The sequence below is a fragment of the Rosa chinensis genome, chromosome 2 (genome assembly GCF_002994745.2).
Source record: "Rosa chinensis cultivar Old Blush chromosome 2, RchiOBHm-V2, whole genome shotgun sequence".
Taxonomy (NCBI): Eukaryota; Viridiplantae; Streptophyta; class Magnoliopsida; order Rosales; family Rosaceae; genus Rosa; species Rosa chinensis.
Genome location: NC_037089.1, coordinates 78,480,819 through 78,493,407, shown reverse-complemented (window position 1 = coordinate 78,493,407; position 12,589 = coordinate 78,480,819). Strand labels below are relative to the sequence as shown.

Genomic DNA, 12,589 nt, shown 5'->3' with positions numbered 1-12,589 from the left:
GCTTAGTTTATTCAGTATGCCGGGTAATGCGCTGGTCAAGTTCGCGTATGAGCCGGTCTGTCTTCGCAGTTTCCCTTTCGAAATTAGCAGCTATCTTCTTGCGGTGATTTTCAATGTTCTCCATGATGATCGCGAACCTCACCTCGGAGGTCACTCCTTCTGGAATAGGTTTCGCGACTAAAGCCTATCTTTCTCCTCTCGCCACCGTGGTGGTGACAGTGGTGGGGATAACAGGCTCGCTGGCCTGATTGGTACAGACACTCTGGCCCTCAGCAGCGGCCGGGTGGTTCTCTTCCCTTTCAGTTGACATGTTGGTTGATTGGGACTGAAGAGAGAACATTTGAGTTAATTGTTCTTCAGAAAGACCACGACAGTCCGCTTGAGAATGCGGTCTGTAGCTGGAGGTCTTATGCTTTGAGCAGTTAGCGTAAACCTTTTGGTAAGGGTTTTCGCTAGACTTCCCAATGGTTATGTTCACGAAAAGACACTATTGCGGTCCCACTGGGCGTGCCAAAATATTTGGCTCCAAAACCAGTTAGCGTGCAAACTGTCTCTTTTGAGCGTGTAATTGCGCAGGCGTGCCAGCACCATGGGGTGCAGTCGTCGGGGTAGTCCCTTGACCTGACTTCTTCTTCAAGCTTTGTGGACGAGGAGAGCACCAACCTCGCCACAGGGTTCTTCTCTAGCCTTCCGAGAAAGGACTTCTTGCCTTACGGATAAGGACTTTGGTTGTGATCTCTTCGCGTTCACCTTATCGATACTTAGTGTTGTAGACTAAGCAGAGCAATCACTGGGAAGTTGTGAGAAAGCACGGGTTTTGCTAAAGCGTGACTTTAGCTTCGTTGGGTTGCGAGGGCGTTACCCTTGCTTCGCTGGTCGTATCGGTGGCAGTAGCACTGGCAGTCGGCTTGCGGGGAGACTAGGACTGGAAGCGCTGTCGCCTGGTTGATCTGGTGAGGCTGACAGTCGGCTCTTGGAGAGACTAGGACTGGCTTGCGGTCACCGGGTTTCAACGAGGTTGAAGGTTTGCTCCGGGGAGGCTTTGTAATCGCTGGGATTGATTGATTTGAGAGAGCACTTCTTCTGTCCTTGAACCCTGGTATTTATACCTAGGGCTTCGACTGCTCCTTGCTCTAGAATGATTATTAATTGAAGTTTCCTATTCAATCTCTGCTACTTGACTCCAATAAGGTTTCGTTTTCCTTATGGATTACGGAATGGGCGAAGCTGTAACCCAAACCCAAGCAGGCTTATTTTTGGGCCGCCGGTATCGGTCCATTGTGCTAAATCCACTAAAGGATCTTGCCAAAATTACTTTTAGGCTCAAACAAACTCAAAGTTGCATCTCATCCTCTCAAACCGCTTTGCAAAGAGAGAACAGACCAGTTGCAGAGCCAAAGCTTTTGCAGCAATCGGAGAGGGGGCCAAAGCATTAGATGCACAGTGACACAGACCGATCGCCAAGCACAGTGAACGACGAAGACGACCGAAACAATCAAAACACCCATCCATCAAAGCTGAAAACCTATTATACCAATAATTTTCCCAACTTGTTTTCATTTGATATCAGAACTTTCATTTAATTTCTTTTCCTTCGATTTCTCAACATCCAAACAAAATAGTTATCTTCACAACCAAAGAGTTTCAAAAATCCTGACTCACTTTCAAAAACAAAACAAAATCTAAATTGCATTTACCGTAAAAATTACTAACTCAGCTTCCAAGAAACCAAATTTATTGCAACCACCGACATGGAAATTATTCCACAAAATATTCTGAATAAGTTAAAAAGCTAATGCTTAATGCTTCATATTTCTTGATGGGTGTGTTGAAGTGTATAGGGAAAATAAAACAGAGTAAGAGATACCTCATTTTCTATGACCGCAATCCACTTTCCATTTTGGGATGTTAGTATATGGATTGAAAAAAGACAATGAGAAGTAGAGAAACCAAACCCCACCTTTCCGGAACCGAGAAAGTCGGTGATAATGGTCGCCAGAACATGGGTATCAAGACCTAAGCTCGGATTCTCGTCAAGATTGTAGCTTGAGGCAGAGACCATGCTCCTGGAATACCCAGGATGAGGGTTCTTGGCATGGCGGGAATTGAATTGTCGGGAAACGAGGGAGCATAGGCTTCGGAGGAATTGAGAGGAGGATGAGGAATTGTGGATAGAAGGATGAAGGAAGTAATTGAAATTCTTGAGGGATGTTGTTGAGAGTAGGATTCTCGCAGTCGTCGTCAATTCTTCCTCCACAATCGACAATTGATCGAACTACCACCAGAAGTGTGACGGCGATGTTGAGAAGAAGATAAAACAGTGCCGGTGCGCCGTAGTGGGGGGGCCGGACGACGAAGTTGCCGGAACTTGCCCAGAAACCATCAGAGGATCATGAACTTCGGGCCTTCGACTCTTTCTCTACAACCAGTGCATGGATGATCCGAGACCACCAACAGGTCGACGATGAAGAGACGCTTCGATTGATGGTGGTCCGCTGTCATATCGTGGCCAGATAGCAAAGATGAAATCGGGTAGCCAGTAGGAGCACTCGGGTCAACGATCCACCGCGGCAGCGTTCGTCTTCTGCAGCTGAGCAGGAATCTCTCTGTCGCAGGCCAGCTTTAGCGACTCGGTTTGGTGTCCATCACCGGAGACTAGAGTAAGAGACAAAGAAAGGGAGGGAGGGAGTGAGAAGTGAGAGTTTTGAGATAGAGAGAGAGAGAGAGAGACTGAAGAAAAATGGTTGGAGAAGAAGGGTAATATGGGAAACACATGTAAGAGGGCATCAGAAAATATTAAAAAATTAGAAAGGGGGTGTAGATTGTAATATAGGGGGTGCAAATTTCACTCCCATTTATAATGTTATCTCAATTAGTCTTTTAGGAATTTCCAAGTTTACCCTTCCTTAACATAGTTTTGTTTCTATTGATTCATTCGGTTTCTGAAGCTACTTTGTTGGAATGGCAATCGGTATCATCTATAGAAATCCTCCTTAAATTAACTATTAATCATTAACCCTGCATCTCCACTTTTAATCAAATTTAATCAATGAAAATTCAACGAAAGGTATGAGCTAGGGAGATGGTCAAATGGGAGTTGATTTAAGCTTGAGAAGCATTTCTTTTTGTTTGTGATTAATTTGTGTTTCTGGGTTTGGAAAGAGTAGAGAAGACAGAGAGAGTAAGGTGAGCATGAAGCCAGGTTTGGGAGCAGGCAACAAAAATGACCGTTCTTTGAAAATCTCGATCAGATGGAATTAAGATGTTATAAAGACTATAGTTTGCTTGATCAATCATTCCAGGAATAAACTTTTCTAGAAAATTTAGTTGCAGATCAAGCTAAGCTTTAATTGAGCTTTATAGTCTTGGTGAAATAATGGGTATATGAGTCTCGTTGATTGAAAGAGACAGAAGCGGCATTGACGGGGAGCTCGGTGGCATTGAGGACAATGAACTGGGTATCAGCGACGATCTTGAGGCCGATGGCTACAGAACCGCCTAAGTTGTAGATGATGAGGTCCGGGTTTAGCGTTATGTCGTATCGTTCAGGTAGAACAAACTTCGGAAGCTGAGCTTGGCCTTCGAACTGCAAAATTTTGCATAGAGATGGAAACTGGGGGATTTCACAATTTTTCTACTGTTGTTGGACTTGTGTGTTTATTTTTTTTTTCTTTGTTTAATTTGCATTGGTTTGTTGGAAAATTCAAGTGTATTTGGAGGGTAAATTTGAGAATTTAAAAACAGAAACCTTCAGAAATATTATAAAAATATAAAAGGAGTGTGGTTTCTAACTTACGAGTGCAAATTTTACTCCCCTTTTCTTTTTGCCTTTGCAAATTCTCATCCAATGTATGACATGTGTCAAATATTGTATGGCATCCGGTGTATGACATTAAAGGGAGAGGGTCTAATGTGGACCTCTAAAATGAGGACTAGTTTATGACTTTCTAATAAACGGTTTGGAAGACCAACTTTTCGATTACATTTCTGCAAATCAATGGTTAGTTATTTAGGTATGCATGAGTAGATTAATTCTGAAAATTTTATTTCAAGTTGTTAATCGTTAAAGTACCGAACTAAATCAAATCAATAGACAAACCAAATCTGTCGAACCTGAACCGTTCATATTTATAAATGATAAATCACGATTATGAATGGCTTAACGATTTTCAATTTGGTTTGAAAATTTGCAGAAATGATCTACTCATAAATATATAAACATTTAAAGGTTGATTTTCCAAAATGTAATCGAAAAGTAGCCCAAACCGTTGAATAGAAAGTCTTCAACTAGTCCTCATTTTAAATGTCTTATTAGAGCCTCTCCCTGATATTCAAATACTCTCATCCAATGTATGGCATATGTCAAATTCTCATCCCATTTATTCTTTTCTTGTTTCTTTTAAAATTCTCAGGCAATTCTTTATTTTCTTCTTGTCTTTATAAATTCTCATTCATTAATGTATGACATATGTCAAATATTGTAGAATCTCTCTAAAAGAAAGGGTAATGCTAAAGAAAGTCTTGACATCATGTAAGTATAAAAATATTCTCAGAGAATATGATATGTTGCTTAGCCGAAGTGGTTAAGCACAAACCCTCCAACTTAGATGTCGCAGAATTTCCACACATGCAAACGGGCTCAATATTTTTGTTAAGCATTGGTAGGACCCACTTCACAAAGCAAAGCATGACATCATCAAAGTGAGTTCACCAATGCCATATCAACATTTGAGATGATTTAGCATTCTAAATCATTGCCACGTCATTAAAAGGGTGGGTTTCATTTAAGCCACGTTAGCACTCAACATTATTAATAAATTTAGAACAATAGGGATTGACATGATTTTCGATATAAAGTTTAAGATACTAAACCGAATTTAGTCCTGCAAAATAAAATAATAGATCTACAATGTTTGAAATACGGCCTTATTTATTTAATAGTGAGCTGTGACCTGTTGGTAAGTTATAATTCCAATATCTAAAATGCTTAGGTTACTCTCTCTGAGAGGTAGGTGGAGTCCGTGGCCTCATGGTGGTGATCTGCAAATTGGGTTAGAGGAGATGGGATCTCCCTCTCGTTTAGCCGTTGGGAGATTGAGGGTTGCAGGGTTCCCAGTAGTCAGCTTCTCAAAATTGGAGGTGGTGGTGTGCCTGCGTTGCGGGGATTTTCTCGGGGCGGATATGATGGATCCGGGTCACTCTGGATCGAGGCTGGTTGGACGGGAACGGAACCAGTGACTGGTGCTGTTCGATCGGCTGTGCAGTGGAGTGCCGGGCGGCGATCTTCATCAGATGTTCATGCTTTGCGGGGTGGCTGGGGGCTGTCGGCGGATGGTGACATCGATGATGATGGCAGTGTCGGGCTAGCAGTGGAGCCACTGATCTGTGCCAGAGTGGCACTGGTTGCAGTTGGGAGCGATGAAGATGGCGGTGGGCAGTGGTGGAGGACTTCCTCAGCCGGCGTCATCGAACGAAGGTGGACTGGTACTCCGTCGTGTTGGGTTTGGGTGGCCTTAGGAAGTCCAGTTGGGCTTTGAACCCTTCTGGGTCTAGTGCTAGGGCTTCCCTTTCTTTTGGGCCTCTGTCTGGCACATGGGGTAGTTGGGCTGCTGGGCTAGTTTATTTTACTTTTCCTATTTTCATGTAAGAAATCATTCTCCTATGGAGAATAAATTCGTAGGTTCTCTCTGAGATTTGTCGCCAAAAATACTCAGAATGTCTTGGCCCTTTGATTTTCTAGGACATTTTAGGGTAGATTTTGGCCGAGCTTCATGGTCTTTAAAAATGTTGAATTACTTAGGTAGTGACTCTTTTGACAGTCCCACCGGGATGAGTCATTATGTGTAATTTCGCTGATCAATGCAATGAGTTGACAATTCTCTAAAAAAAAAAAGTTATAATTCCAATATTGTAAATATCATGGGGTTCGATTCTCACTGACATATGTAAGGGTGGGAAATGATAAGGATTTTTTTTAAAGAAATAAAATATAAAAAAATTCACATTATTCAGGCTCACAGAAGTTCGCATGTAGAGAGAGAGAATTCTTCCTCAAATTGAGAGTAATTGAGCTCCCGCAGACAAGTATGTTGGTCGTGAAAGAGGACGAGCCCATCATGGAAGTCATATGCCCATTTTGTATTTGTGCTTTTGGATTACGGGAGCTCCAGCTTAAAGAAGCCCACGCCCACTGAATCAAATGCAAACAGAAAAATGATAGCAGCTTCTTGGTAATTAAAGAAACTTATATCTTGGTGGAGCATGTCAATCACCTCGGTTACTATTTTCTTCTCAGGGGAGCACATACAGAGCTCATCCTCGAAGCACTTGAGAGGTTTTTAAATGAGAGCAGTAAGGACTTGCGCCTATTGGGAAAACAACCCGACACAGTCCAAGCATGAAAGTTGAAACCAGAAAATGTAACACATGCTTGTGAAAGTATTGATGGTCGGAGCGTAATATCAGTCTATGAATCTCGATTAGATATTCAAAAAATAGGCTTCAATGTATATAACTTGTATTTAGGAAACTTGTGATTTGGAGTTGAAATAGCAGAGAACTATATTCTAGTACAATTGTTTTTTATCGAAGTAGTTTAATTGTATTTTGTATTTTATTTTATTAGAACCTTTTTGTGTAATTATAGTTAGGTTACAGTGCCGTTGTGCTTGGTGTGTATGTTTCTCAAAATCAATAGCAAATATAAGTGGGAAACCATATCGTACTTTTTCATTCCGGCAACCGTTTAGTGCAAGTAAATGGTATCAGCAGAAGAAAATGTGGTGCAAGACTGCAAGTAGTACAAGTTTCCATTAACCATGTTATTTTATTTTGCTTAGCTAGTTTGTTTAATTTGGTGTGTGCTGGACTGCTGGTGCTGTGTTTTTGTGCCGATTGTAACTCCCATTTTTGTTTTTCTCTTTGGGAAAGTTTAGGTTTGGTCCCCTTCGCATTGTGTATTAATTTGTTTTCTTGATAAATTTAAACGAAGGGAACGGCGGGGATCTTGGTTGTCATGACCCCATTTTCAACCTCAAATTGATCATGACAGATAAACTAACATTGCATAATTCTTCGTTTTCATTAAAAATAAAAATAAAACAAGGAGCTAATAGATTTGGTAGCAAAACAAGAAACCATGAGCAAATGATCTTAACTATCAATGGGATCATCAAAAGAGATCAAAGACACTTTAACTTGACACAAACCGAGCACAAAAACTAGAAAATGCGTGTAATATATGTGACTGAAGGATAGAAAGTAATAAATTGAATCTCAAAAAATTGAAATCAGTCAATTCAAATCCAAACTTGAAGCTTATCTACTGATATAAAATGTTAAAGTAACTAAGCAAACAATCACCATCGAATTAAACACTTGCACTAAAAATGACCACATAGAATAAAATCGTCCTTTGCTTTATCAGCTCGTTCAAAAGACGAATGACAACAATGTTATGCTAAGTTTTTGTCATTTCTCATACGTTGAAAAGTGTGCAACGAAGCAAACAATAAATAGAAAGAGTACCTGCACCAATTCATCAGTATCCATAGCACAAGTAGGAAATGTTTGCACGTGTCTCACTTCGCAATCTTTGAATAACATCCCCACGCTTTCCTAGAAGACATCCTACCAAGTTGTTTGGAACTAGAAGTCTTGTGACAACAATATTCTCATTATCATCATCAAATGTAACTCCATTATAAAGATCTTCCTCTACAATCCTGTCATGAACTTTCAAAAGTGCATCTTGGGCAGCACAGTGTGGCTCCAAGGGCTCCTTTGAATCTTCATCACTATTTTGTTTCCTTGAAATTTTGATTGGGGAACTAAAGATAATAATGACCCTCTCATCTGAGCCCGGAGCAGAATCAGCAACTGTAATCTTGGACCGGGTCTCTTCTCTCAGGGATTTGATTATGCCACCACCTTTTCCAATTACACCACCAATTTTTTTAGAGGGGCAAAGTATACGATACACAGTATCAAGGGACTGAGAATTTCCTGAAGACTGTTCGCGGTTTGAATTATTCCAGTTTCCTTTCTTGTTGCCGCTCCCTTTTCTTTTAAACTGCACAGTAGGCCGTTGGCTGAGAACATTCCGCTTGTTCCAATCCATAATACTCCCAGAAACTGATACCCAAGTAGACTAAACTTTACGAACGACGAAACTGCCTGGAGGGAAATAAAGCTGAACATCATACTAAAAGAATTGAAAATGAAAAGCAGATTAATCTTCAAAGTGTCATAGGGAGCTGAAAACCGCTAAACACTAATTTCTGGATACTTGATCCAGCTGAAGAACACTATAACCAAGGTAAAAAAAGGCTGGTAAAATTCAGTAATTGCGAAATTGATAGGAAAGAAATTACAACAATTTGATTGAATCACGTACCTTGTAATCAACAAGTCAGGGATCCTAGTAAAGCAATTCCATACCAGCTCGCAGAGCAGCTGTGATTAGTAGAGACTCCGCTTCGGGCGCTCGAGGCCTAGGGTTTCAAAACCAAACCATACAGAGCTCAAAAACACAGAAACGAGAGCAAAAGGACGTTTTAGGCTAAACAGACTCGAGCTAGCTCTGTGTGAACAAGCTCGCACGAAATCACAGTTGAGAAAATTTGCATAGAAATTAACGAAAAGAAAGAATGCGGGAGAGGATTTGGAATGTTGGGTGGATTAATAGAGCGGAAGATTTGATGGTGGATGGTGATCGGAGAAATGAAAGGAGGAGATCGGTGAGAACGATTAGGGTTTGGTGAAAGAAAAGGAGAAGGTTGAACATACCGGAGCGAGAGAGAGAAGAGTCGGAATTGGAATCAGTGATGGTCGCCGTTTGCTGGGTCGAGTGGTGCTCCCCATCGGCGAGCAGAGAGAGAAAATTGAACGTAATTGAGAAACTTTGCGAGAGTTGCAGAGAAAGAGGGCGGGAAGCGGCCCATTTTGGAAGTCATAGGCCCGTTTGTACTTTGTGTTTTTTAGGATTACAAGAGGCCCAAGGCCCACACAATCAAATGCAAAGAGAGGCAGCTTCTTACTTCCTGGAAAATGCCTCATTCACTCTTTTACTATGTTCTTCATAGTGTAAAAGAAGCGAACATTAGAAATGTGATCTCATAAATAATTCTCATTTAGTATTTACGTAACATCTTTAGGTAATTAATAATTTTGTTTGTTTGTTAAATAATTTAGTATTTAGCAAAACAATATATCAGTCCAATTTGGTATAGCAAGTAGCAACACCAAATCCAATCGAGATTGATGAATTAATCGAACTCAAACGGTCAAACCACCAATTGAAAAGAGAACTCGAGCTCTAGTTATAACTTATAACCGTCAACTGAGATAAAAGCAAGTATTTTGTAGAAATAAATTAATGAGGTCAAACTCAAGCTCATAGATGTTAATCAGTAAACTGTCAGCAACAATGGATTAATATTCCAATTCTGCAGGTGTTCTAAAAGAATGCATATGGAACCAATCTGACCAGGTGATGATGAGATAAAATAAATGGGGCACTTCCGGTAAGCATAGAGATACAAAAATAGGAAGCTAGCAAATACATTGTCCCTTTCATTACAAGCACTTCTTAAATAGTAGCAAAACGAAACGTAATCATCATCCGACATTAGGAATCTAAGATTGTCCACCAAGATTTATATTCATTTTCCCTAACAAATACATCTGCTCCGTAAGTAGAAACGAAGATCTCCACAAAGAAGGGAAATTGCATCCATACAAATGAGGCGATTGGAACACTGGAAAGTAATATAGTTGGGATAATGACCCATGATTTCCCCTGAAGCATAATGTAAAGGGCAGCAGAAAAAGTAATCATCATGGTGGCGATGCAGAGAAAAAGGGTGAAAAGGCCCAGTGTCATTTTCGTCGGTAGAGATTTTAGGAAGTCGTCTTCTTTATAACGTGATGTGAGAATTCCCAAAAATATCATTACCGAAGTTGTAGAAGAAAATAAGGATATAGCATCTGAGATGATAAAAATCATGAAGCCCTTCGCCTTTAAGAACATGGGAGCACCTGTATCTTGATTATTTCCACCAGGAACTGTGAATGCTGCAGCAAACATCATAGTTACAACGAGAGCACCTACAACTGTACAAGAAGTTGCAGTTTCTTTCATTGACTTTTCTCCCTCCTTCATCAATTCTTTGTGGTATTTGGTAAATACCGTACGTGGCGGTGCTTGATCAGCATGATTTATTTCTTCAAGTGAGTCGAGCTGTACTTTAGATTCCACCTCCTACATTTCATCCCATGGATAATAAAATTAGAACTTAGAGATTTAATTTTCTCTTCCTAAAACATAGACCACAGGGGGTATACTCATGAGTCATGAGTGAAAAGTAATGATTTCCTCTGTTTTTTTTTGTTTTTTTGTTTTTATATTTTTTTTTATGAGTTCCTTTGTAATAAAATGGGTAATTAAACCAATTTGTAAAGAGATAAACACTAACCTTGAACCATTGTCGTTCTCTCTGCAATTGTAAAGCTGCACCTCGTATATTATCCACTCTAGTTTGGGCAAATGTCGAAAAATTTCCTACTACTATATGGAGCATATTATTGTCAAACTTATCCCTCCCACCAAAAATCTGAATACGGTCTTTTCCATAATACAAATATGCAAGACTATGGCTGTGTTTGGTAGAGCTTTTCAGCTCCTGTGCTTATAAGCCAGGTTCAAATTTGTGTTTGGTAACACAGCTTATTGGCAGCTTTTTTCAGAAGCTGCTGTGGCTTCCTTAGATAAGCAGAAGCTGAAGAATGCAGCTTCCGGAAGCCAGAAGCCACGGAAACACTGTAGCGGTAGTTACTGTAGATTAATGAAAAATCCTAAATGCCGAAATTCACCCTTCCAAGCTGAAACAATTTCAGCTGAACCCTACGCTCATATCTTCCTTGTCACTGTTCCCCATCTCTCTCCCTCATCACACCCGCAGCATCAGAAGCTCCCCTGCTCCCCCATCTCCCTCCCTCATCACACCCGCACCGCCGCATCCTCGCAGCTCCCCGTCACCGCTCCCCATCTCCGTCCGTCATCAGAGACCGCAGCCCCGACGTCGATCTACACATCCGTGTGTCCCTCGTCACAGATCGATCTCCGACGCAAGCTCCCCGTCACCGGTCCCCGTCACCGCTCCCACAGATCGATCTCTCTTCCGCATCGATCTACCCATCTCTCTGCCCCTCATCACAGGTTCGGTTCTTGTTGTGATAGACAGCTTGTACTTTGGTTAGCTTGGTTTTTGGTTCATGAATCGGAGATAAGGTTGCTGCAAATAGGCACGAGTGATGATGATGATGATGATGATGATGATGATGATGATGATTTGTTGTTGTTGTAGCTTGTAGTTTGTATAACATGAATCTGAGGTTGTATCGAATTGCATGACTGTGCCAAAAAAAAAAATATGATGATTCATTGCATATTAGCCTTCAATTGTAGCTGTTATATGAATAGCTTTGACTTGGCCAAAAAAAAAATTTGAATATCTTTGAGGTTTCATATGTTTCTCTATGAATGTGCTAGGCATAGAAATTGGATAAAAGGGTCTGTTGTTTGTTGTCAATAGGTCCAGCCCTGGTAGATTTTCCGTAGGTCGGATATGTCAGGCCAAAGTTTTGATGCTGTAAGGAAGCTGAAGTTATTCAGAGATGAAACATACAGTGCCTTCTATTTAATAAGAACTCACCTGATGGAAAACTTGGTGTCATTTATGTACAGAATATGATAAGAGAACAAGGATTTTCTTATTGTGATCTAAGGTATTTTGGATATTTTTTATGCTGAATCCTTTGGAAAGGTTTTGGATTTGAATAATAAGTCATTTTGGTCATTTTAGACCTGCATAATCATTTCAGCTTCATGACCTTGAATGAATGCTTCAGTGAATTAAGGAACTATTGAGCATTGAGCACACTGTGATTTCTATGAGATTGGGTCAGGGAAGATTGACCTGGAATCTCCTTTGGTTGCAATTGCGAGTTAACTGTGTATTTGGTTGTTAAGGATTGGCTATGGTAAGTATGTGGTTACTGATAATTGGTACTGCAGACAAAGATGAGTCGAAGATTGGTTCAAGTAGCATCTCAGGGGAACAATCAGAATTTAGAAAGTTAATGATTACTTCGCCATTACTCAAAGCATATGACATAACCAAATATTACAGAACTCTTGAAAGCAATTAGATAATGAGACAAGAACCAATTGTTATTAATATTACTAATATATTTGTATAAGTTATTTTTAAAATTATCCAATATTAATTATATGGTCATCATGAGTAATAAAAATTGAACAAAAATTAATAAGGACATAATAAAAATTAAAAATAATAACAAAAGCATTTGAACAACATTGTATTACCAAATAATCAAGGCTCTTCTAAAAAAAAAAATAATCAAGACAAAATAATCTCTCATGTCTAATTTGGTCATTTTACAAATAAAAAGCACAAGCCAGTTTGAGTTTACCAAACACTTTGTCACTGCTTTTGCCACTGACAGCACTTATAAAAAGTTAGTTTACCAAACACTCAGCTACTTTGCTTTTCAGCTACTTATTCTC

General features: G+C 40.0%; 1 protein-coding gene and 2 long non-coding RNA genes across 3 annotated transcripts in view; 1 reads left to right on the top strand and 2 right to left on the bottom strand.

Annotated features, from left to right (window-relative positions):
• Window positions 1-10,247, bottom strand: part of LOC121051858 (ankyrin repeat-containing protein NPR4-like) — a 28,265-nt gene extending 18,018 nt beyond the window's left edge. Inside the window, exon 1 of the mRNA XM_040515377.1 lies at window positions 10,039-10,247. Within this exon, the coding sequence (XP_040371311.1) occupies window positions 10,039-10,162 (124 nt within the window). The 5' untranslated portion in view covers window positions 10,163-10,247. The remainder of the gene's footprint in view (window positions 1-10,038) is intronic.
• On the bottom strand, window positions 7,571-8,883 carry LOC112187945. Its single transcript, XR_002931262.2, has 3 exons — window positions 8,788-8,883; window positions 8,396-8,492; window positions 7,571-8,175 (listed from the first exon to the last, which is right to left on the bottom strand). It is a non-coding gene; the product is annotated as an uncharacterized LOC112187945 (long non-coding RNA).
• A 427-nt stretch (window positions 10,248-10,674) lies between the features above and the next one.
• On the top strand, window positions 10,675-11,781 carry LOC112187947. Its single transcript, XR_002931267.2, has 2 exons — window positions 10,675-11,218; window positions 11,595-11,781. It is a non-coding gene; the product is annotated as an uncharacterized LOC112187947 (long non-coding RNA).
• The last annotated feature ends 808 nt before the right edge of the window (window positions 11,782-12,589 follow it).